General features: G+C 48.0%; 2 protein-coding genes across 3 annotated transcripts in view; one reads left to right on the top strand and one right to left on the bottom strand.

Annotated features, from left to right (window-relative positions):
• The window catches only part of LOC144127870 (uncharacterized), a 202,650-nt gene that overhangs the window by 99,148 nt on the left and 78,197 nt on the right, over positions 1-25,305 (bottom strand). The gene's annotated exons all lie outside the window — the stretch shown is intronic.
• Positions 1-25,305, top strand: part of LOC144127869 (gamma-butyrobetaine dioxygenase-like) — a 78,438-nt gene that overhangs the window by 31,120 nt on the left and 22,013 nt on the right. Inside the window, exons 2-3 of one of the 2 annotated variants that reach the window (XM_077660845.1) lie at positions 15,545-15,740; positions 25,121-25,251. In XM_077660845.1, coding sequence (XP_077516971.1) covers positions 15,596-15,740; positions 25,121-25,251 — 276 coding nt within the window. In that variant the 5' untranslated portion in view covers positions 15,545-15,595. Of the gene's footprint in view, positions 1-15,544; positions 15,741-23,791; positions 23,925-25,120; positions 25,252-25,305 lie in introns of those variants that run through there. The other variant, XM_077660844.1, reaches the window with a different exon arrangement.

The raw sequence follows: 25,305 nt of genomic DNA, 5'->3' as shown, positions 1-25,305 counted from the left end.
GAAGAAAAATACATGCGATTGTTCGGGTTTGAATCCGGCTCGCTGGTACACATGTCCGGACACCGTGCAATGCCAATTACTTATCGCGCACAAGTGGCCCGTAAATTATCTGTTTTCCGAGCGCACACAGAGTAGCGCTGAGGAGAGTCGCTTATCGTCACCGCTCTTGACGCAGGTCGGCAACATTTGCTTGCAGAGAGCATGTGCCCTCCTCGTCCTCCGCTCTTTCTTTCGGTGTAGTTTCTGCGAGTCCGGTGGACAGCAGAGAGGCGTTCGTTATCTGGAGGAGTGCTAAGGCGTGTTGCCGCAACGCTGTTGGCCCCAGTCAGTGGTCCTGAGCGTTTTGCGCAACCGGCCTGCCGCATGCTGATAATGCGCGTACCGAGAGATGGTCCCGATAAGCCTTCTCATAGAAGAGAATTTGCAGTAGCATCTAGAGAGATTGAGCAAGTGATCAATTTGTTATCTATCTTTCAAAGTGAACACAAAAGGCATTCGCAAAATCTGCTGGGCCAATAGCCAAAGCTAGTAGGAGCCCATTTTACACGCTGTTATTTAGCAACAGAATACACACAAAGTTCGGTTGTACATGATCAGCAATGGTGATGAAAACTCAAGCGTACACATATAAATGATCATCAAACGTACCCCTCAACCTTCGAAAAGTAGACACGTTTAATGGAGAAAAGAAAGTTCCTAGGTATTTTAATTTCTAGTGGGACGGTATTCCATACTTTCGGCCCATTATACTCAATTAGGCACTGTCCGTAGAAGTTTAGGGTTGCAGGGTAGTTAAATTGTATATTGCTTACATGCTTGGTATTCCTATTAGGCAATCCAAAAATGTTTGAAATAGGGTTATTAGTTCTATAATGTTATTTACAACCATAGCGATTTTCATTTCATACAACAAAGGAAGCTGCAAAATCTGAAACCTGTTGAAAAAGGGGGCACTGGACTGATACCTGTTAGAGTATGTTATTATACGCAGTGCTCTTTTCTGCAAAGAAAAAAATGGTTCAATATAGGACCTGTATTTGGTAGCCCACAATTCGCAGCCGTATGTATCACAATGAAAATGAGAAAAGTATATAATTTTTAGCACAGGTATGTCCAGAAACCCCCGTGTTTTAATAGGATGTAACAAGCTGGAGCAAGCACAAAGTTCAATGTGTTTTTGCTAATTAAGGTTGATGTCTAAGGTTACCCCGAGGTATCTGAAGGCTTCGACTTTCTCCGTTGCAACGTTATCAAGGCAAATATGCACATTAATATCTAAGAGATGTTTGTGTCTTGATCTAAACAGCATATACTTCGTTTTAGCAGTCAGTTGCCAGTTTGTTAGCTTTAAACCATGCGGAAATGTGACACAATCCATTTGTCTTCGACTAAATTTCAGTTGAGTGCTGCCTACAAAAACTATTGCAGTGTCATCAGCATATATCATCGTTACTGGAATTTGTCAAACAGAGACGGATGGCTTTAACGTAAAGGGAAAATAACACGGAGCCTACATCTGAACGTTGAGGAACTCCAGTACAAACAGATTTGTGAGATCATTTTAAGTGTTTGAGGTGAACAAATTGTTTTCTGTTGCTGAGGTAACTTTAAAGAAATCAAGAGTGGAATTCTTGAAACAATAGTGCTTTAATTTTTTGTATTAAAGGTGTACTAAAGAGGAATCTGAACACGTATTTTAACCGCGGGAACTCTATCTGCACGTTCCGGGCATTCTTAGAAACTTCGAATTATTGTCCTGTGCGGTCGATTTCTCCAATTGAATCGGATTGAACGTCGCGGCTCCCCCCTTTCTTTGAACTGAACGCGGTAGGTAGGCAGGCGGAGCCAACCAACGCGTAGAGTGCCTTTCAGCCAGTCGAGTGGCAGCTTCGCTTCCGCTTTTATTTTGTTTTTTAGGTTTCTGTGAATAAACAGTTTGTCACAGACAATATAGCCGCAAATTAGGCCCACGGAAGTAAAATACACGTGAACTCTTTGGTTTACGTATCAATTGTGGGATTGACTTGGGGAGATAAGTACGTTCTCCCCACTCAATCGCGGCTGACACGGTTCAAAGCCGCCCGGACCCCACCCCGTGATCGCGTACGCTACCGAGCGCACGCCAACCACGGCGGGCCTTGCTCTGAGGGAACAAAGGAACGACACATTAGCTGACACAAACAGGCATTTATTGCTACAGCAACAATAACGCCAGCTAGCAACAAGGTATGCTAATGAATCAAGGTCGTCCGACTCACCAGCAAGCTTCCGAGCGAATGTTCACCCGCGCTAGGGCAAGGGATACTCCGCGGCCTGGACGGGACGAGAATACGAGAGCGGGTCTCCCCGTCGCTTCCTCGCCCCGCCGGCGAAGAGCGGAGCCGCGAGCGACACGTCCGCTCGCGCCGACGATCCCCGCCCCCGCCTCATGCCCCCTCTCCCGCGCGCGGGCTTCAAGCAGTCTCACGCGCAGCGACGCTGGCGCCCTCCTTTGCCAGTTAATGTAACTGACAAGGGAATGCGTTCTTCCTCGAGGTGAGGCACTGCTGCACGGTGCCTCGCGGGAAAGCAAACACAGGGTCTGCAGGGCAGGTCCCCACACACTCCGCCGATGGCAGAGCGGCAATCTGCCACGGGACTGGCTGACGCGTTGTTTGACACCTCCTACACACCGCTTAAAAAAGAAAGGCGGGAGCTGGGGCGTTTAATCCGATTTAATTAGAGCAATCGGCCGCACAGGACAATAACTCGAAGTTTCTAAGAATGCCCTGAACGTGTAGATAGAGTTCCCGCGGTAAAAAGACAAGTTCAGATTCCTCTTTAGTGCACCTTTAAGACTGTATTATTAACAGTATTAAACGCTTTCTTCAAGTCTAGGAATAAAATTACAGCCATTTCATTATTACGCAAATATGCACACAAGTTTTGAGACAATGTCATTACTGCTGTGGACACGGCGAGGAAAGGCCGTCCACAGAAGATACTGAAAGTTCGCCCCCATTCTTGAGAAAGAAGTCTTCAAGTGGCATACAAGTTGGTGCCTTAATTGCGAAGTTTCCCACTCAGTCGCAGACTTTGGTACGTTCTTTAATTAGGCTAAAGGCGGGGCCACTTGGTTATTGATATTTAAAATGTGCGCGCTACTTAAGGTACCATAGACAAATGAACAAAAGGACGCACACCGCAAGCATTTGTGCTATGCGCCCGTCTGTTTGTTTTTTCGTGCGTCCTTCTGCCCATTTGTGTACTGTATCCTAAGAATAGCGCGTACATCTTAAACAAGTTCTTCTGTAGATCATTTTCTGTAGAGGCATAATTTTCTTCAACGGATCAATTTTTGATAACATCTACTGCTGTCGTGAAGTTGATGTTTATGCACTCTTTCCTCACTTGACCGATTATTGTCGCCGCAGCGATAGCCGTGGTTCAGAAGCTTCCATTTTAAAGGGACACTGAGGAGAACCCTATCAAAATTTTTTTGTTAGCAATATCTGATAGTTCGGCATTTCATGGCTTTGTTGACGCTTCTCCGGGAGCGAAAGATGCATTTATTTTAAAGAAATTTGGATTCGAAGTTGAAAATTTTTTTTCCCGCCGCTCCGATTCAAACTCCAGAACTCTTATGACGACACAGAGAACTCTTATGACGACACAGAACGGAGTGGCGTGAACGTCACGTAAACGGAGACTCCGTGATTTCTGGCGTCTAGCGGTGTGGCCTAGCAGCAGCCGAAATGAAAGCTACCGCCGCCGCACGTTGAAGGCATCTATCGGGGGTCGCCACCGTCGCTTCGTTTACGTTTGCACCGGCGTCTTGCCAGCGTTACGATGGATCCCGTTCCCGAACTCGACGACGTAGTTCTCGCAATAACTCCGGCCTGCTTTTCAGCGGCCTCAGCCTCACAGAGCGTGCGATGCTTTTGAGGGAGCACGGTTAGGTTAGGCGCCGGCGGGTGGTTTCCCCCCTTCCTCACAGAGCAGCCGTTGCAAACTAAATATCATAACCCCAGTGCGAGGAGTCGCGATGGGTGCGTTGCGCCCATCGGAGGCTGGCCGGGGCTTTGGGGCCAACGGATTGTGATTCCTTGAACGGAGCGGTTTCACGGCGCAGCAGGCAGCGTCGAGGTCTCCCACGGTTGCAAGGGCCAAGTTATTTATTTATTTTTTGCCACAAAAAACAAATGGGTGCCCGAGGGCGGTCGCGTTTAAAGTCGGCGGCTTGAAACTAAAGCCGGCGCACGACGCTTCAACGGATTCCGCTCGATCCAACGGGTCCACTGGATCTGGCTCTCTCGCCATCTTGCATGTACCTTCAGATATGTACTGTGAATGGATTAAAATAGCCGAGCTCGAAAAGAACAGCTCCGCCGAACTGCCGCAGCTATTGAATATAACGCGCACCTCGCCGCGGAGCCAAATCAGTCTTGCCGGGCCGTCGGCGCGAAATAGATACATGCTCCAATCTCTCCGCCAATGTGGTCAGAGTGCGCCGAAGCCGCCGAACGCGTCGGCGGTCAAGCGCAGTTGGAGTATAGAGGGTCTCTCTTTGACCGACGTGACTTCGCCGTGCAGGGCGCGCGCGCGCGCGCCTCGCCGCAGCATAAACGCGCCTTAACAGAGCCTGCGCTTAACCGCGCTAACCAACGTATTCAGCGGCGGCATCCATGGGAGCCACTGAAACCCCCCGCCCACTCACTGAATAAAAGAAAAGAAGTCCGGTGCCGAGGTTCGGAATCGAACCAGGGCCTTCGGCGTTTGAGGCGGAAACGCTAGCGCTCCGTCACGACGGCTCAAGTTACGGCCGTTAATAAAGGCGCATCTAGTGAATGCACTCTTCTGATGCAGAAATCTCCGCGCTTTCGCTAGGTATATCCTGACCTAACAGAGCTAGGCCATCAGCAAGTTTTCTGAACTGCCTTGTACCTTGTCTCCCGTCCCTAATAAATAATTTCCGTTAAGTAGTTTGAAGTTGACTGGCACAGCCGGGAATGTTTCGCCGGGCAAACGTGCGAATACACAAGTGCTGCCTTGTACGATCACCTACCATCGTGCCATCATAGCTTTTCATCGACCGTGGCGATCATCTGACAAGCCTTAACAGGCTCCTTCAAAGGTTAACTAGCACTTGAAGCGGCACTTGGAGTTCCTCTACTGTTCAGCGCTTGTAAATCGAAGCGCGTCAAAAACAAAACCACGGGGCACGCAAAGCTCATAGACGCGAAGCGCCATAACAAATCGAAACTCTCCTGGCCGCCTGTGGCGCCGCCAAGCATCCGTTTTCTTTACTTCCAACATTCAGGTTGTCTTTTGCCTGCCTTCCTTGCGTGATTAAAGTGCACTATTGGTTTTAAAACAAAACTTACTTCATTATTGATCTGCGTAACCTACCTTTGTCAGCCTCAGAGATTCGCGAAACCAAGTAGGATGGGAAATTCCTCCAAGGTGGCGTCTCTTGTCCTATGGCGTCACCACGCTTGTACTTGCGAGATTGGCCTGTGGCGGCGATACCTGTGTTTTGGTTCTTGCTATTTTCTACCTTACAAGAGCTTTGTTTTCAGTAAGAGCGGCGTTTTTGTGATCAGGAGCTGGTATTCTATCGAAACAAGCCAACTTCAACCGCACTTGATAGGGTGCAGCTCACTGAAGTCGGCTGTGCAAGCTCTGGAGAAACATAAAAGAAATAAAGCTTACTGACAGCAGTGGCGCCTAAGGTAGAGTTTTCAAAATATTTCGAGTGTTTGTTTTTCCCGCAGCGTGTGCACAACCCTGTCATTGTTCAATTTCATTCACTTTGTTTTTCAGGAGAAAAGTGGGCACTCGAAAAGTGGACACTGGCGAAATCTGAGCACAGATCGGTTTTTGAGTCCGGTTAATCTCCCCTTGTCAGGCATTCTTCGCCGTCGTGTGCACGCCGTTATTTCTTCCCTCCATATTATTTTAACCGCTCACTTTCGGTAACATTTTTTTTTCAAGTAAACTTGTACTTTGTACGCACATTGTGGACATAAACGCGATGAAGGCTCTTCCTTGACGACAGAACCGTCTGTGTGACTGATTTCTAGTGTACACAACGAGTCAGAGATCAGCTTACCAGGAGAATTCGTGCCCGACGTCTGTCGCACCTGGTACGCTAACAATGATGCAGAGCGTTATAGTAAGGAAGCGCATAAAAAGCGGCACCACAAACACTGAGGCGGAAAGCGACTCCAGGGGTGAGGGTGAATCTTGCGATTTCTATCGTGCAAGTAGGCCAGCCCTGCGGTGCCCTGTTTTGAGAACACTGGTTGCGAGGCTAATCTGTGCACTGCGTTCCCTATACACTGAATGGACCCACCGTGTTAGCACAGTAGCTTTGGTGCTCGACTGCAGATCCCAAGGTAGCGGGTTCGGTCCATGCGGCGTCGGCCGCATTACGATGCAAGCGAAATATAAACACGCCCGCGTGCTGTGTGGCGTCATCGCACGTCCAAGAACCGGGCGGTCTTAGTTTATGCGGGGTTCTCCACAACTGCGTCCTCCATAGCGCGTGCGTCGCTTCTGGACGTTAAACCCTACAATTTACAGTTTATACGCTCAATTGTAAACCTTCTTTATGGTTTACCCTCGGCAAATGGACATTCGCTGTCAGTGTCTGCCGTTAATGTGGCTCAGTACTTTTGTCACAGTGGTACAAACGCATACTGATAAGCCTTCGGCAGCACTTGCTTAACGGGTCGAGAACGGCGGACTCTGATTTGTCCATCATGTTTGTGATGAGGGAGCAATTACTCACTGGCGTCCACTCAAGCGCAGCCATACAGCTAGAAAAGAAAGCTATACAGCTTCCACAGAAACTTCGTAGTTAGAGAAAAAAACTCCGGGGTTCAAACCCGGGACCACCGCTTCACCGTAGCAGTCGCTCCACCAACTGCAGAGCTAACCGGTACGGCTAGCATATGGTAGGGCGGGAGCGAATTGATTAATAACACTGGTCCATCGAGTTTATAACTAATAAGATACGTGGTCTGTCGGAAGCAGACGCTTTGTGATTGATGGAGGAAAGCGTCACAAGAATATTTCCGGGCCCTTTTAAGTACGTGTCTGAGGATTTCGAGCAGTTCAGGGACAGCAGCCACCCTGTTGCTGTCAGTGACGTCTACTTCGGTGATGCTGGTATGACTACCGGTTTTACTGTTCATTTTACTGTGTAAATGACTTTTGGTTTAATGGGGTTTAACGTCCCAAAGCGGCACGGGATATAAGGGGGCGCTCAATAACGTATCGCACCGCACTACGGCAATAAACCATGGTCACCTATAGCACTCGAAGACACCGGCTGATCCCCTTCTTCTATCCGGTGGAGCCGCAACCCCACCAGTAGCTTTCAATTCGCTACAGTATTCTGGGAGCGCCGTCGGCTTATATTTCGTTATAATTATTATTCGTGCGTTGAAACCGTCCGTGATTGGCCGTAAAATTATCTTAAACTCAGCCGTGACTGCCGAGGTCACGGGTGAACGTCAATCACGAACTGTGCATACCTACAATGAACTTTGGAAATTCTGCCTCTGATTCACTCACTCGTGCTGTAGCCTAACCAGATGGCGCCTGTATTGCGTCCTCCTCTTTCTATAGTCTCGTGCATGGTGCTGTTTTCCACTATGAATCGTTACCAGCTCGCCTACGTAACTGCACTGCTAATGCGCCAGCTTTCCCACACTTACAGAAAATATTAACCGAGTGAGCGCCTTTGGCGATGAATGAAGAACTCTGGATCAGACTACCCGCGGTTCATTAAGGTTTCTGGCTTATGGGGGTTCAACGTCCCAAAGCGACTCAGACTATGACGGACGCCGTAGTGGAAGGCTCTGGAAATTTCGACTACCTGGGGTTCTTTAACGTGCACTGACAACGCACAGTACACCGGCCTCTCGTACTTCACCTCCATCGAAGTTCGACCACCGCGGCCGGGACCGAACCAACGTCTTTCGGGTCAGTAGAAGAGCGCCATAACCACTGAGCCACCGCGGCGGCATGGTTCGTTAAGCTTTGCCTAAATGTCGGTACAGTAAAGTTTGTCCATTCGCCCTATCTAAATGCTACCGCCTCAGCCGGGATCGAACCCGCGACATCGCACTCAGCAGCAGAACACCGTAGCCAATAAGCAAGAGAAAAAAAACAGCGAAACAAGACGCAGGACCAGGAGGAGACACACACAGACTGTCGCCAGACATTCAACTGATTTATTATTGGTTCCACCAAGTATTTAAAGCCACTACTTGCGCAAGCGCCCATACAAATTATATTAATCTAAGTCCGGACGTCATTACAACCCAGATAAAAAATGCCGCTCTTTGTCAGTGAGAATAACAGACGAGTCGCTTATGCAAACGCGTTCGTTTTTTTTTATTAAATACGCTTCTGTAACAGTTCGTGCTCGTGTCTGCACTTTAAGAGGCCGATAATGGTGGTGCTGTTTAGCAAAGCCAAGCAGTTTCGGCACTCTTTCACATGTTTGGCCAAGTTGCAACTAAGCAACCACAGTGGGATACATGTCCAGCGTATTGAGCCTAACTTTTCGATTTAATTAGTCGCAAAATTCAGTGTCAAGTGTATGATGCCTCATAACATGGTGTTAGGCTGGGAACCGATCTTGTACACCCCTTCCGCCGAGACCGCTCATCAAGTCCAGACGTCGACAATTACGCCCAGAGCTCTAGCAGTCTTTTTACAGCGAAAGCTGTGTCTCTTACGGTTTAGCAGGGGTCGCCTGGGACAAACTTCACAGAAGCCGCTGAAGCCTGTCCAAGCTAGCGCGGCAACTCATATGGCTCTACCATCGGCGCAACGGTCTGACGTCACTGTCAACAGCAACATGTGCTGAGCGCGCGTGGCAGCTTGTATGACACCACAGCTCGAAGAAGCGAAGACGCAACAGGTACCAGCAGCTGCTAGCTTGGCGTGACGTCATACAAGTTGTGCCATAAAGTCTGCGTGGAGGATGTGCGCGCGTAAAGATATAACAGTCGCTGTTAGGTATACGTGACTAGTAGCAGCAGCAGCAGGAAAAGGAGAAAACTACACCACACAGAGTAACTATTAGGCCACATTTAGCTGTACTATACAGCTAAACCGCGGCTGTTGCTGAAGTTTAACCATAATCTAAAGCACAACTTATCTTAAGCGGTAACTGTGGTACAGCGAAAGCTGTTATATAGAGCCTAAACGAGGAGAAACCTCGTGTTACCCCGCACTCATCACGTGGAAGCACGTGACTAGCGCCGGTCACTTGAACGCGTGGCGTGGCGTCACCGCGAGCTAGAAATCCTCTGAGCACGCTCCCAGCTCTAATACCCCACACTGTCTACTCAACGCTTCCGACTGGTTGAGCTACAGCGCCCCCTTTGAAGTTGGCCACGTTGATTACAAGGTCAGAACAGGCGAAAAGAGGTTCGTGTCAGCGGACGCCAAGAAAACGCAACATCGGGAGCCACGGCGACGCGATACAGGAGACTTCTGCGGTGCCCTGTTCGATGACGCCACCGCCGCCGCGCGGCTGGTGCACGAACCTGATGGATACAGAGGCGCGTTGCTTTCGCTGTTTTGTGCGATCATTCAACAGAACGTAAACATTTGGCAATTTTTAAAGCGAAAGCTTTACTACTACAGCCAGCGAGCCATTTCGGCTCGTCGCGCACTTCAGCCGTATGCGCGGGCCCACGAACGACGTTCAGCCGCCGTTGCCTAGCAACGCCGCAGCCGCGCTCCAACAGATGGCGCCGCCGTCGACGCCAGCCGTCGCCGCTCGCTCCACCAGTGCGCTCCGCTGGGGTAAAGGGAGAGGAGGTGTCGCCTCGCGGGATATATATATATATATATATATATATATATATATATATATATATATATATATATATATATATATATATATATATATATATATATATATATATATATATATATATATATATATATATATATATATATATATATATATGAAATGAGGGGCTCGTTTGACAAATATATTAAGGAAGCCAACAGTCACCGAAACCAAGGTGCAAGGGGAATGTTTCTATTTTTTTTTAATTTGTAATGCCAATCAATTGGTTTAAAGAAAATTACTTAAAAAGCAGCAGAAAAAAACAACTATGCCGCCGGTGGGATCCGAACCCACGACCTCCGAATATCGCGTCCGGTAACTTCCGCCCTTTTCATGGCATCGTCGATGATTGAAGGCGGATAGCGCTGTTTCTTTAGAATTTCACCCATGTGTTTAACATTTTTTTGAAAATCTTCTGATCGAAAGCAAATGCGTTTGAATCGGATAGCCTGTGAGTACGGAATTGAAGTTTTGCAGTGGGGTGGGTGGCAACTGTTGAAATGAAGATACTGTTGTCTGTCTGTGGGTTTTTTATAAACGCTAGTGATTAATGCACCCCTGTCAACACGAACAAGCACATCAAAGAAGTTAATGCTATTAGTTGAGTACGTGAGTGTGAAAGAGATATTTGGATGTATGTTGCTGAATGAGGTGATAAACTGAATTAGTTTTTCCTCTGTTTCTGCCCAAATTATGAATATGTCATCAAGAAAACGTTTGTAAAAAGCCGGTTTTGGTTGGATATGAGGAAAGGAAGTCTGATTCAATTTTGTTCATAAATATGTTGGCGTAATTTGGTGCCATTTTTGTGCCCATAGCAGTACCACTCATTTGAAGATAATATGAGTTATTGAATTCGAAAGTGTTAAGTTTAAGGACCAAATTTGCAAGCGTCTCGATGGCACTTGGACTGGGAGAGTCTAGGATTCTGTGTTCTTTATAGGCTCCGTCCATGGCCAGTATTCCGTCGTCATGGGGGATGTTAGTGTAAAGTGACACCACGTCCAAGGTAACTAGGAAAGCGCCATGAGGGAAGGTGGCATCGGATAATTATCTCAGGAAGTGGGTAGTATCCCGTATGTGAGATGGATGTTTCGGAGGTATATGTTTGATGAGGGAATCGATGTAATCGGAGATCGGTTCTGTCAGTGTGCCGACACCAGAAACAATAGGTCGCCCCGGATGGTTCTCTTTGTGTATTTTCGCAAGCATGTAAAAGCGCCCCGTGGAGGCATTTTTTGGCGTCAGCGCCTTACTTCCGATTAAGATTTAATAACCACCGCTCACATACTCAATCTCTCTCTGGCCTCCCACTATCGAGACACCTCCGCGAAAAAGGCCACGAGTTTGATAAACTTAAAGTAACGATATTGCAGAGTAGCTTTAAAAACACCCGGGAGCGCGAACAACGCGAATCATACTTTATTTTCAAATTTAACACAGTGCAAAAGGGCATCAACGAAAACCATGGCACCCTATCGTCTCTTTCCATGGCAGAAACCAAAGAAAATTTCAACCTTAATAGACAAAGTACCACCACTGACTGAGTCGTCTGAGGTCATACCCCTGTTGCATGTCAGTTTCGGCTTGTTTCCATCTGCCGTTCAACTCATTCTTTGGTCCCGCGAGGGCCATATGTCCCCTTCTCTTTCTTTTTGTCAAAATATATATTTTTTTTATTTTTTGAAATTTCTCTATGCTATATTTCTTCCTTTTCGCATTCCTGTCAACAAGCCTTTCCATCTGGCCCTCCTATGGGAAGCTCATCTGGTTCTAGCGGCTCGCGTGTCACCATGTTGAGCCACATTGGGCGGTCTCAACCGGTTCCGCCTCGTCCGGGCCATCTTTCAGAGTCGCACGAGGCCGCACATACGCGGCCAGAGGCATACCGAAACCCACAATTGGCGGACGCACCCCTTGTTTTGTTGAGCCCCACCACGTTTCTTCTTTGCTTCCCCTTATTTCTCTGCTTTTGCTTCTCGCTCTCTTTTTCTTTTTCTTGTCGCAGTAGCCGCGTGCGCACCCAGCCCGGCCTCGCTCTTTCGCTTCGTGTGTGTGTGTGTGTGTGCCGTGAGTTCACGGGTGCGCGACGCGCCACCTTTGCTTCCCTAATATGCCATAGGTGTCTGTTGTGTTCCGTTCTCCCGGCCGCCCCCCCCCCTTTTTATTTTCTTTACTTTTCGTTATTTCTTTTCCTTTTAAGCCTTCTGTGTGTCAAGTCCCATGCTATAAGAACACGCGCCCATGCACTGTATGGTCACTCTTGAAAAACATCGGTCCTCCGATCGAAACGTCGAGTAAAATAAAAATGTTTCCTTAAATGAAGCGTATACTTCGATGTATATTATTTTAAGCAGTCAAGTACCTCATGTTTTCGCAACTACTATATACATATATATATATATTCGAAAAAGGCTGGTCCTCCAGCCGAAACGTCGTGAATTAAATCCTGTTATGTTTCTTCAGTTTTTGCTGATTATATATATATATATATATATATATATATATATATATATATATATATATATATATATATATATATATATATATATATATATATATATATATATATATATATATATATATATATATATATATATATATATATATATATATGCGCTTCGCCTCAGTGTATTGCAGTCGTTATGGAGAGCGCGAAAGAGACGCAACAGCGAGACCCACTAGTGGCCTCTCCCCGAACACCCCTCTGTACATATAGATGAATAAATGCTTTTCACCACCACCACCACGACCGAACGAAGCGAGGAAGAGACAACGCGCTCAAGACACGCGAGAAGAACGCGCCGCACGACTCGAGAAGCGTCGTAGCGAGGATGGTGCTGGAAAAAGTCGTGCCACGTCCCGGAGTGACTCTTCAACTGCGGAAGAGACCGGTTTGAGTTCTCGAGAGCGTCCAAATGAGACGCTGCGTAGAGGATGTGCCGAGGAAACGAAGCTTTCGCAGTTCAACTAGGGTTAACCAGAGCTAAACCATAGCCATTTTTTTAGTGCGAATGCACTGCTTCACTGGCAAAGCTGAAAAACCCGAGGTTTGTGTGAAGCCTTTACCTTTGACGGTGCGCCTGTGGCGGAGGCCTTGCGCGGCTGCTTCCGTCTCCCCCTCACCGCGCATGGCTGCCAACAGAGGCTGACGACAAGATCTTGCATGCGGTTGCCTTTGAGGCGGTGTGGCTTCAAGTGCTTTCTCACGTCCGACTCGGTTTGACTACGTTAAAACTTTACCAATTTTCTTCAAGGCTTGTTAGTCCGGCTACCACGAAGGGAATCTGTTCAACCCAAACCCACGTGGCTGCGGCGCGAACGAAGAGCCATCCTTCCAACACATTTCATTCGACCCTGTGTCAAGGTGACCCTTCCGTGGCCCCTGCGCTAGGCGAGCGAAGACCAGCGCGATAAGACAGCGGGTATCAATTTGTTTGTTCCCAGCCGTGCGTCGTCGGCCTCTTTTAAGCTAGCGCACATAAACACAATAGTCGCTTTGTCACCGCTTGGAGTGAGCAGCTGAGCGCTTCCTGGACTTTCCGAGACCGCAGACGGTAGCGCGATAACGCACCGTGTTGCTATTCTCTTTGTGCGTCCTCTACTTGATGGCCGGAAGCAGGAGAGTGGCTCAAAGAGGCTCTGAAAAAGAATTGAAGTTGGCCGATGTCGATGGTTAGCGCGTTCCAATCACAAAGAGGCCACTCTTGCCGAGCACGAAGCCTTTTATAACTTAGGAGTCACTCCGAAACGAAATACAAGTGTCGCCATCAGCGGCAGATTTCCCAAGTAACACGCATGCGTAGGTAACGATTTTTAGGCGGAGACTGCAGTTAAATGTATTCAGGTTCAATTAAATTCCATCACGTGGTACAATGCATACGTACCATGTGATGTTGAAATAAACTGATTCTGGTTCAGCCACAAATGGGCATTTTGGTGCCGTATACGAGCGTCAACACAAGGGAAAGAATCAATTTTTACTGAAAACAATAATTGAATGCTGTTGTTCTCTGTGTCCTTTTGAGGGGTGGGCTCGGGGTATGGGAGACCCGGATGGCCCAGTTTTATGACAGCTGCGCCATTGTGGCGCATAATATTTGTCTTGTCTCTCTGTTAGACAGCTTTCGATCTCCTAATAACAATACCAGCGGGTATTGCATGTTACTTTCAATCTATACAAATTAAACACGCTCCATTGCGTGGGGAGCCGAACGGTGGCGGTGGAATCCTCTTTAGTCGGCACTGCATGGCGCGTTTCTATCGGTATCCTCCACTTTGGACACAAAAAATTCCAGGCCGCGATTCGTGGTGCAAGAGAGGAAACAGACCAAAAAATTGGCTTACGATTACGATAGTTGGTAGTGCGAGATTTGAGCGCAGCTCTTCGCACCGCTGCCAGGTGGCGTGTTAGCCGGCTAGCTAGCCACCCTCCAGGATGTTCCTGTGGCGGTCGCCTTCCGGTTGTCCATTCCTCCGCTCTCGGTGTGGCAGATAGCGTTTCGCAGGTGGCGTCACCTGTCTGGTGACAAGTGACACAATGACATCTGAAGCCAGGAACGGGCGCCTAAGAGCTGGGATCTAAAAAAATTATGTTTCGGAAGCGTTCTTGCTTCTGCCATCGCAGTATCTTTGCTCTACCCTTCGTTCTTTCGTCCCCGAAAAAATAGACTTTCCATACCGGTGGTCGTCTTTCTCTTCTCGCCTTATCAGGCAGCGGTACGCAAAGAAATAGCGTACGCTAATAATAGCGTGATGCGCAGTGCGCATGCGCTAAATGTTAACCGAGACCGAGCTTTTGAGCGCTTTAGGTTAGCGTACGCTAAAATTTGAGTTTAGCGTGCCATGGCCGTTACGTACGCTAGGAGATAAGCGTATGCAAAATGGCTACGCCCAGGTTGCCGCTAAAGAGTGAATTCGAAGTCGTTACTGTGTTTTTTATCGTGCTCATGCTATGAATGCCGCACGGGGCTTTCGCTTTGCCTCATCTCACATGCAACACAACGAACTGATGATTTTACCCTATATTTCATTTTGTTCGGCGGCTGCAGCTGTGGTGCCCATATGCCTAACAAGACACGTCGTTTTCAAGTGGATCGCCTTGGCTTGGGTTTCCTACACCCATGTGGTCGTGAAGAGAAGTTTTGACGTCTCGTTGGTGGCTTTCTAGTCGGTGTTACTCTCCTTAGGACAGTTTGGTCTTTGCTAGGTGGCAACCTACGTGAAAACAGCGCTGAGAAAGCCCGCTCCTCGTCTGCGGTTTGTATTCGCAGATGATTTGGCGCTCCTCGGGGAGGGCAACGCGCAAACACAGCTAGGCTGCACTAGCTACCGGCCCTGTGCGACTTAACTGGTCCTGGCTTACGTGTAAAAAAGAAAAAGGGAATATTTTCTTATTTCGACACCAGGCGTCGCTACTGCTGCTCGCGTTCGTGCTTGCGTACGTTAAACTAAAAGCGCCGGTGTGATGCACAGCGTAACGTCGCCCAAAGTGCTTGCGTATGGCATACGAAAGCGCTTATACGCTATACTAAAGCTATCTATTGTCTGGTTCGTTTACAGGGCGCGGCTCTGCCACCAAAAATAGAACTCAAGATGCTGCTCTCTAGTCCTAAACTTTGAGTCGCATGTACGATGACAATGCATCGAAAATTTATGTGTGTGACCCGCTTGTTCTGCTTCCAGGGAGGTCGCTGCTGAGATACAGTACTCTCTGCTGCCCCGACCGGCCCCGAGATGGCGTCGTGCGCGAGGTCCCTGCTGTTGCCCCTGTCACGCCGGGCTGTGGGCGCCCTCTGTGCGGCCAGGCCTGACTTATTGACCAGGAGGACAACCCCGTCGTTGCAGCACGTCAGGCACTACCAGCAAAAGCGCAGTCGTGGTACGTTGTCGTCGACGTCTACCGTACGTCATTGCGGTTTCAAAAAACTTGAGGGGACGCTTAAGCTCAGTCTTAAGTGTATCACGTGATAGCTTTAATGGGACCCTTCAGTTGCCTGAAGACACCTTTGCGTATCACTTCACCTAGGGGCCGCCGCGGTGGCCAGTGTCTATGGCGCCCGGCTGCTGACCCCGAAAGAAGCGGGTTCAATCCGGCCGCGGCGGTCGAATTTGGATGGAGGCGAAATTCTGGAAGCCCGTGCACTGTGCGATGTCAGTGCACGGTAAAGAACCCCAGGTGGTCGGTTATTTCCGCAGCCCTCCACTACGGTGTCCCTCATAGCCTGAGTCGCTTTGGGACGTTAAACCCCCATAAACCAGACTTCACCTAGGTCCTGCCTACATGGCCATACATGCGGAGTTGGTCATTCTTTACTTTACATTCACAGATTCCCGGTAGTCCTCATACGCCTTCTGCCGCGGTGATACAGCGGTTAAGCAATGCGGAACTGCCCCGGCAGGAGGCTGTTTTAAGCTCTTACGCCGGTAGGTCTTGTGGGACCCTCACGTCTCTGTTCCCGAGTAACCTCTCGCGACCAATCATTAATTTAACTGCCACCTGCCCCAGTGTGCAGTTTGCTGACAATCTAGTGGGAGGGTACTGATAACGTCACAAGGTAACGTGACCTAAGTGGCAGGTGGACCACCTGCTTTTTCGCTCACAACGCCGCTGCTGACGACGCCGCACCATTTTCTGCTGAACGGAAGTCCTAACGCTTTGGCGTTAAAGTGTGCACCCGGTAGAAGGAAAGCGGCGATCGCATTCCCATGCACACCCTCTGCACATCATTGCTTCGTCAGTGGCTACGGCTTCGGCTGCTGAGTCCAAGAACGTGAGATCAAATCCTGGCCGCGGCGGCCGCGTTTCTGCGGAGAATAATTGCAAAAGACGCCAGTGTTCTGCGCGATGTCTGCTCGTTAATGGGCCCACGGTGGACGAAATTTATCTGCAGCCTTCCAATACGGCGCTTCTTCACCTCATCCTTCTTTCGCACCATCTTTAATTCATTACCTCATGGCGCAATTGAGGTGTCCGCCGAGAGTGAGACAGTTACTGCGTCTTTCCTTTTCTCGTAATGAATTTTCAATTCTCATTGCGGTAAGACTTCTTGATGCCCAAGTAAACCGTTTTCTGTTGGGCTTGTTTTGTTTTTATTTTATTAATACTGTCAGGCGTAATGCCGTTATATGGTCAATAGGGATTAATACAATTCAACAGGCGTACACAGCAACAAGTTTAATACAGACTTAATACAGTACTCAAACTGAACAGATCATCATAACACAGTCGTCCTTCTCTGCGGATGCGGGGCTCAAACACAACACATTTACGGAACCGGCATTTACAACAATGTTCGTTTTCAGGCCACTGAATATCAGGAAGCGGTGACAGACATAACTGAATAACAACAATTGCATTGTTGGTTCTGAGAGCTTACAAAGACAGGGACTGAAAGAAGGAGAGACGGACGCAGCACTGTGTCCGTCTCTGCTTCCCGCAGGGCAAATGTTCGGAAAGAAAAAAAAACGAGCAATAGCATATCGAAGCAAAATATACGATACAGGCGGTAATGCTTGACTGTTATAGACGCCAAAAACACTCAGAAAACAAGAACAACTTCTGAGGAAAAGGGTTTATGAAACCATGTTAGGAACTTCATATTGTTAAAGAAAATGATCGCATAATGAATGCTTGTAAAATCGTGGGGCAAAACGAAAAATAATCAATTATGTATTTTAACAACTTTAGGTATATGTTTTTTTTAATTATTTTAGTTATTAGGAAGCGCAAAACTGGCAGCTGTTGCTCCACCTGTCTCATTTAGGAATGTTGATAAGATACAGTAGTAAAATGAGATAGCGAATTGACAGCCACAATTTGTGCAGAGCGGGCAAAATGTTTCGTTGGGTGCTGTTCGGCGATCTCAACCAGCTTCCTTCATTCATGCAGTGGCCGTGACATTCGGTCATTTCAGCTATGAATTCGCGTTCAGCTCTTCTTTTCCAGCTAGAAAACCTGACTATTCTAATTATCGGTATTCAAGATTGCGTCGCAGGTGCCGTGTGAGCCGGCATAGTAGTATACTTACCTTTAATGACATGTCATGTAGCGCACTCGCGAGCAAGATTAGCACTAGTGAGGCGCTACAGGAGCGGCCGATAGCAACACTCAGCGCCGCGGTTTCGAACATGCCGATAACAAATGCCAGATGTGTTCGCAAAGCAGGGCGCCGCGCCAGGCGGGCGGTGTTATTGTCACCACTCCAGTGATATCATTGTGGTAATCTTTTTTTTTTACTCGCGACTGTACAGTGTACTATGGCACTTTTTCTTCCGACTAAAGTCATATCTCATTTGTTACGTCTAGAATGTTTAAAATTCAAGATTAATCCTGCCGGTCTTATCTCCAGGATCATCATTCCAGCGTGCCCAGTTCTCCTGGGGGCGGTTACCGGCCCGCTCTGAAAGCCGGGGCAGTGCGGCTGAGCGCGCAGTTCTGCGCCAAATACTTACACAAGATACGCCCTTCCAAAAAAAAAAGGAAGTTTTCGGTCGATAAGCTGTATGCCGTTTCAGAGGAAAGTCACTGGTAAAATTTCGGCCTTTTACAACAGCTTTGAACGATGCAAGGATATCGGCAAATGCTTCGTCAGTGGGTAAAACATGCAGCGTGTTCATAATCACCAAGTATAGTCATCCTGCAAATGTGCATGGCGGTGAACTTAGCAATCCTTTGCCAACGTAGTAAAGATAAATATTAGATAAAACGGGGGCAAGACAAGACCATATTCAAATTATGGCCTTTTGTGTGTAGATTTGTTGTTAGAGTTGATGGCAGTTGATGAAGATAACTCTAAAAAATTAGAAAATTAGGAGGGCGCTTAAGCTTCGCCTGAAGACGATATGATGATGTCCTCAGGCTTAATGACCGACGCGATATCGCTTGCTCCTACTTTTCTCTTTTTATTCCGTTTCTTTTTCATTTCTCATCCGTTAAAATCTAGAAGCGCTTTTTTCGACCCAATTATCGATTACCAGTCACCAATCACAATTATCAATTACTTGAACGAAAACATCTTCGATGGAAGTCCGTCTGGTTGGGTCCTTGAGATAGTTGAGAGAAAACTGACGCCAACCAATATTTTTAACTTTACCCAACGTTTCGGGACCAACTCGGTCCCTTCTTCAGGGGTGACTGAAGTGTGCCAGCAGCAGCAGCAGGTTGCTGCCTTCGCTCTCCCTTTGTTAGCACGTGGCGCAGTCCACCAACGTACGCGGAGGCGAGCGTTCCTGGAGTCCTATTCATGGCCGCCTTTTTGAGCCGGATGTGCCATGGCTGCACATGTCGCCTCTTGAACAGGTTTGGTTCCACTGCCGAGACGCTCACCTCCTCGAAGGCTATCCGGTGGTCGGCGAGGGGATTCGATTCTGAATTCATTAGCCGGATGTCATTTTTGTGTTGCCTTATTCTTTGGTGGAGGCTCTCTGTTTCGCCGATGTATGAAGCCGGGCACATTAAGCATGGGGTTTTGTAAACGACACCTGGTTGTTTTTCTCTGGGGACGCGGTCTTTCGGTCGTGGTAAGAAGCGGCTTATTGTCGAAACAGGTTTGTGAGCCACGTGGATTCCATGTTTTCCGAGAATGCGTGTGAGTGCCTCGCTGGTTCCCCTCACTTTTTCGTTCAAGGGAGAATTTTTTAAGCAGACCAGCGGCACTGCCATGGGCGCCGCGATCTCGGTGACTGCTGCCAACCTGACGATGGAGACCATCGAAGAGGAAGCACTGATGTCGTTCCAAGAAAAACCAAGAGTTTTCATTCGTTACATTGACGACTATTTCTCCATTCTGAAGGCATCGCAGGTCGAAAATTTTCTTGCGCACCTCAACTCAGTCGAGCCTTCTATTCAGTTCACAATGGAACGAGAAGCGAACAACACTTCGCCATGCCTGGAGTCTCAATGAGAAGAAAAGGGGCAGATCTAAAGTTCGGTGTCTATAGGAAGCCAACCCATACAGGCCGCTACCTTAATTTTAATTCCAACCATCCTACTATCCACAAGGGATCCGTCGTTTCCTCTCTTCTGAGGAGAGCAAAGTCAATCTGCTCCTCCGAAGCGGCGAAAAGAAGCCACCGTTCTCGACGACCTACAGAAGAATGGCTACACACATGGCTTTATTCAACAAGTTGGTCGCCGTCAAGCTCGGAGGAGAGGGGGACCAGCCAACGATGAAACAACGAAACGCGCGCGCGTTGGGCTTCCATATGTGAGGGGAACCAGCGAGACACTCGCACGCATTCTCGGAAAACATGGAATCCACATTTAGAAGTACGGAAAGCTGGGCAAGTTGGTTACTACTATTCATGCTAAAACAGCACGGAAAAACACGAGGAGGGAACAAACACGGCGACACGAGCGCTGACTTTCAACTGGTGATTTATTACGCACATGTGTACATATACTATTCCTGCCAAACACTAAACGCATCAAAAAATATTGAAGAAACACTGCGTCTTCACTAAGCATCTTAAATCTACATTTCTACAAATGCATGCTCCAAAAAGGTGATTTCGCGGTTAGCCAGTGATAATGAGGGGTTGCTAATGCATGCTGCACCCCCCTTGTCAATGTGATATGCCTCTACTAGTTCCCTTACTATCTGATCCTTATGTTTGAAGACGGATGTCTGATGAAGCAATGGGGCGCACGTGCGCTTAGGTTGCCTGCAGTGCAGCGCCAAATTCGAGGTCTGTGTAGCTGCCATCCAGGAAATTATCTTCCGACGAGGAGACGGAATGTGCGCTCAATCCGTTTTTGCATGGATAAAATACTGTCAGTCAATCGAAAGGCTTCTCTGGAGGACGTCTGATTTTCCTCACAACACATTGCATATTTCCGACCTCCCCTATAGCATAGATGGCGAGGGGCGCCTTATATGCTGCGACCTTGCTATTTCAGGTGAAGAGTGGCGGGTGATTTGTGTGTATGTGCCTGCTAATCAAGGAGAAAGAGGGGTTCTCTTTATGTCGTTGGGTAACGTTCTGCTCACGGATCGCAAAATAATATTTACTGGTGCTTTCAGTTGTGTTTGCAATAATGAGGACCGATGAGTGCTACGTGTGCTTAACGGCCCTAGTTCTGCTATATTAACTAATTTGTTCTGTGAACACAACCTTGTTGACATTGGGCAGCAAAAATGCGACAGTGTTCATTTCACACATTTCAAATCTTCCTCAAACGCTCGGCTAGACACGATCTGCATTTCTGCTGGACTGCTATCTAATGTACATGGCGACTGGGTACGGCCGATTTTCTTTAGTGATCACTGCATGGTGTCTGCTCAGATAGGAAGGTGCAGCCGTCGTATTCTTCATTCTTGGTGGGAGCTCTGGAAGCTCGATAAATCTCTCCTCACAGATGAAATTTATCAGCGTGCTGTCACTTCTTCTTTAGAAGATACATGGGCCCGTGGTGATCTTTCGCTCTTTCAAAAGTGGGATCTATTCAAGCAGGTGTCTCGAGATTTGGCAATCGAAGCGTCTGCACGAATTGCATTCCTGAAGCGTCATCACCTTTGTGGGCTTGGAAGTACATTAAATGACCTGCACAAGCAAGAAAGAATTAATATTGGGGCTTTTGTCGATGACATAAATAAAATTAAAGCACAGTTGCAACAGTTTACCATCGAAAAATATCAAGGGACCTCAACTAGATCTCGAATGCGTAGATTCCTTGAAGAGCAACCATATCGACGGGTGTTATGTGATGAAGGCAGGCTGCTCTTGCAAAGGAGGTAGAGATTCAGTACGATGGAAATATTTATAGCTACACCTCGGGGATTCTGGCGGCTTTTTATGACTATTATGCGTGTCTTCTTAGAGGTGGTTGTAGCCAGACTTGTGGGTCAGACTTCAGTCGCTTCCACGATGCGTTTCCTTGACTTTACGAGGAACAGCGAGGTATGATCGATGATCATCTCTGCTTGGACCAAGTCAGATGGCTATTTCCGCTCTGCAGGGATAGAAACCTCCTGGCCTGAGTGGATTGAGTAGCGAATTCTACAAAACGTTTTCGCCTTGCTTGGCGCCTGTCTTGTTGGAAGTCTTTAGAGCTGCTTACTATTTTGGCTTTTTACCTCCCACCTTTTATGCTGGCCATACTATACTCATTCCGAAAAGCAAACATAAAGGCCGGTTAAGGACTATCAAAGGGTACCGTCCCATTTTATTGCGTAATGTAGATTATAAAGATTTCTGCGACGTCTCTGGCGCAGCTATAAATTAGAAAAATCTAAAGGATTCCGGTTGGTTTACTGGAGTACGAAACCTAATCGTTTTGGTGGCATTAGCTGAGACTGATTTTCTGCGGTATCTTGGCGTTCCTCTTCATCACGTTTGGAATAATGGGTCTTATTGGGAGCCACGAATTCTCTCTCTGAGGCGCCCAACTCAGGCGTGGATGGCTCGGGAGCTCTCGTTTTTTGTTCGGGCGCAAGTTTGCAACATCTTAGTTGTAAAATTTGTCTATGCGTTGCAAGTGATCCACTGTGCGAGGAAAAACGTACAAGCGCTGCACAGACTTTTCGCAACCTTTGTTTGGCGCTGTAAATGAGAGCCTATATGCGTCGAGACCCTTTGTTTCTTTCGCTCGAGTCTGGAGGAGTGGGCCTTGTTCACTTACTTGTTAACCAGCTTTTTTCCCGGTTTTTCTCCTTCAAAGCTGCAAGCTACCCCTTTCTGCTAGAGGTCCTTAGAAGACGACTGAGCTGTCGTCTGCTTTGTCTGTTTGCTTCGACTGGTCATGGCCGTGAGGAAGCTTTGTGGGGTTTCCTGAAAAAGGTTGCTGATGCATTTTATTTCCAGACTGTAGGCTGAAGTAGTCGTACCCAGCCCTTTAATGACTTGTACAATCTGGAGCGAGCTTCGAGCGGGGAAAGGGTCTTAAGTCTATAAGGCCGTCAAATGGATTGGAGATATTGTCCTACTGCGGACTGCCAGCTACCCTTCTCTGAGACTTTGACTCTCAGCAGGAAACCCGGTTTGTGTGTATGCACGTGAATAATGCTGCTAGGGTGACATTTTCCGATTTCTTGCCCAACTTGCACTGAATGCAGGTGTAGGTTCCGTAAAATCCTTAACGCTGTGATCTTCTGTGATATCTTGTTGAATTTTGTTTCCTTGAAATATTTCTCTTCGGCTTGAATAGCTTTCTTTCGTATAATCATTTCGGTACCACTACGAATCATCCATCTTTGTCGGACTAAATCCCAATAAGTTTATGCTTTGTTAGATAGCCAACCACCTTCTATACAACACAGCTACAGCCTAGATGCAAAGAACTTGGATATACGCTGAAACACCTATAGCTTTACTATTAGTCGCACTGCTTACGCTGTGCTAAGTTAAGTGAAGCTTAACTTAGCTTGTTTTATTATCCTCACAACTTGCGAAATGCATTGCAGACTGGATTGTCATTAATGCAGAAACCGGCAGCAAGGCACGTGTTAAGAAGCATAAAGCGAAAAAATATAAATAAAAGACTAGAGCCACGTCAAACAAGGGGGAAGTTTCAGGTCACTCTTGCAGGAGGCGGTGCCAATTGGGTCATATATCTCTTAGACTTTTTTTGCCGAAAAAGGTGGTTGGTCATGGTTTTCGGGTCTAAATTTCTCGCCTGGGGCGGGAGGGCCGTTCGCTCCCCCTCTCCTCTTTTAGATCCGGCCCTGCACCTATAAGGCGTCTAAGCGCATCATCAATCACGTGAAAGGTGGAATAAAGACGAAAGTAATGAATAAATTGACAGAGAGCTATAAACCGCAGTAAATTCTGCTGTCAGGACTGTAGACTCTGTAAATACAAAGATAATTAGGCAAAAAAATGCAGAGCAAATTCGAGCGGAGGGCAGTCGCCCCCTGGCGGTCCAGAAGGGCCCGAGGAAGAAGCCGAAGAGGGAGCGGCGTGTCTGGGACGCCGGGGAAGCCAGCCGCCGCGGTCGTCAGCGCCGCCATGCTGTCGCTGGCCAGGGCGGGCTTCGCGAGGAGCCTGAAGCCTTGGCGGGCACCCACTGGGCAGCTCCTGCGGGCAGCTAGAGACCCGCCCCCTCCGCCGAGCCGGCTGCTGTACCGTAATGCGATTCGCCCTACTTCTTCTGTTGAATACGCTGACGCAGCTGTTGCCAGAAGGAGTTGCGCTCAATACACGTGGAACAGCGGTAAAAGTAGTGCCCTTGGCGACAGCTTAACGTAGTCACTTGACGATCTAGTGAGGGTAGTTTGACCTTTCCTGTTTCTCGCGTCTTGAAGGAATCGTGCTCCGGGTCATCTAAAAAGGTGCTAGATAGCACCATTCCTGCGCGAATCTGGAATGCAAAGCACGTAATTAACTGAGTTGTGTGAAAGGATACTTCTTGTAATAGAGGACACTCACGCTTCGATGATAGTTTCGCTCCACGTCAAGATCGCTTGTGGATGGCGTGCACTTCTTCGCCTAGTGTTACTGTGAATTTGTCGGTAAGTGCACCAATAAGTTTAACGGTGTCACCGCGCGGCTGTGATTATAGTATTTAGGAGCACCCGCTAATGAAGGCGTCAACCTGTGAAATCTTCGCTTTTCTCTTCGAGGAGTGCTTCGGCACTGCCGTCTTCGTCCTTCAAGAGACTGTGAACGCGCCGCACTTACCGGCCTCGCTTCTGCCTTCGTTGTCGCCCTCTATGCCTAGCCAATCTACTTCTAGCTCTAGTTCGTCACCATCTTCGTTTAACTGTCCTTGAAAAAAAGCGAAGGATTCTTCCTATACCTACGGAATACCGTATCATCTCGACGAACTCTTTGCCCTCAGACAGGCAATTAATAGCCTTGTCGAGACCCCCGGGATTCCGTAAGAATACAGCTTATTCTTTCAAGGTCCAGAGCGGTGATTATGAGAACTACTAATCTTCCCGGTCTGGTCAGTGCGTATATCTCTCTTCGTGCGTGTGTGGCCCTGGAAGTCACGAAAAGAGTACAACAGCATACACTCCACAGTGGTCCGAATATTTTTGAGGGAAAATATTCGAGAATGAGGGCTTGCATTGACATTGTTCTTAATGCAGAGAGAAAGAACAGAACACAGCGTGAATACATTGAAAGATTGATTATTCTGTGATCTCCCATCTGGCCTTATAGCCCCTGCGGCGCAATCGGTAATTGCTAAGTGCGAAAGAAGTGTCCTGTGACACGGCTGAACCTCCTGATGTCCCCGAACGCCGTCTTCCAGGAGTGTATACGCTCGCTTCAGAACGGCGCTGTGACGGTGACAGCGCTGTGCTGCTTCTGTCGCAGGCACGGCTGCCCTGGAGCAGGCGCAGAAGCAGCAGCCACCGCTGAGTGTGACCACCGCCCTGCCCACCGGCGCGCACACGGTCAAGGTCATCTTCAGCGATGACCAGGCCTGCGAGCTCAACTACATCTGGGTGAGCTACACTGGCCTGGCTGGTGTGCCTTAGTGGCGACCTGACGGCCTTATT

Source organism: Amblyomma americanum, chromosome 4 (genome assembly GCF_052857255.1).
Source record: "Amblyomma americanum isolate KBUSLIRL-KWMA chromosome 4, ASM5285725v1, whole genome shotgun sequence".
Lineage (NCBI taxonomy): Eukaryota > Metazoa > Arthropoda > Arachnida > Ixodida > Ixodidae > Amblyomma > Amblyomma americanum.
The sequence above is the reverse complement of the archived record's forward strand: the minus strand, read 5'-3'. Positions and strand labels throughout refer to the sequence as shown.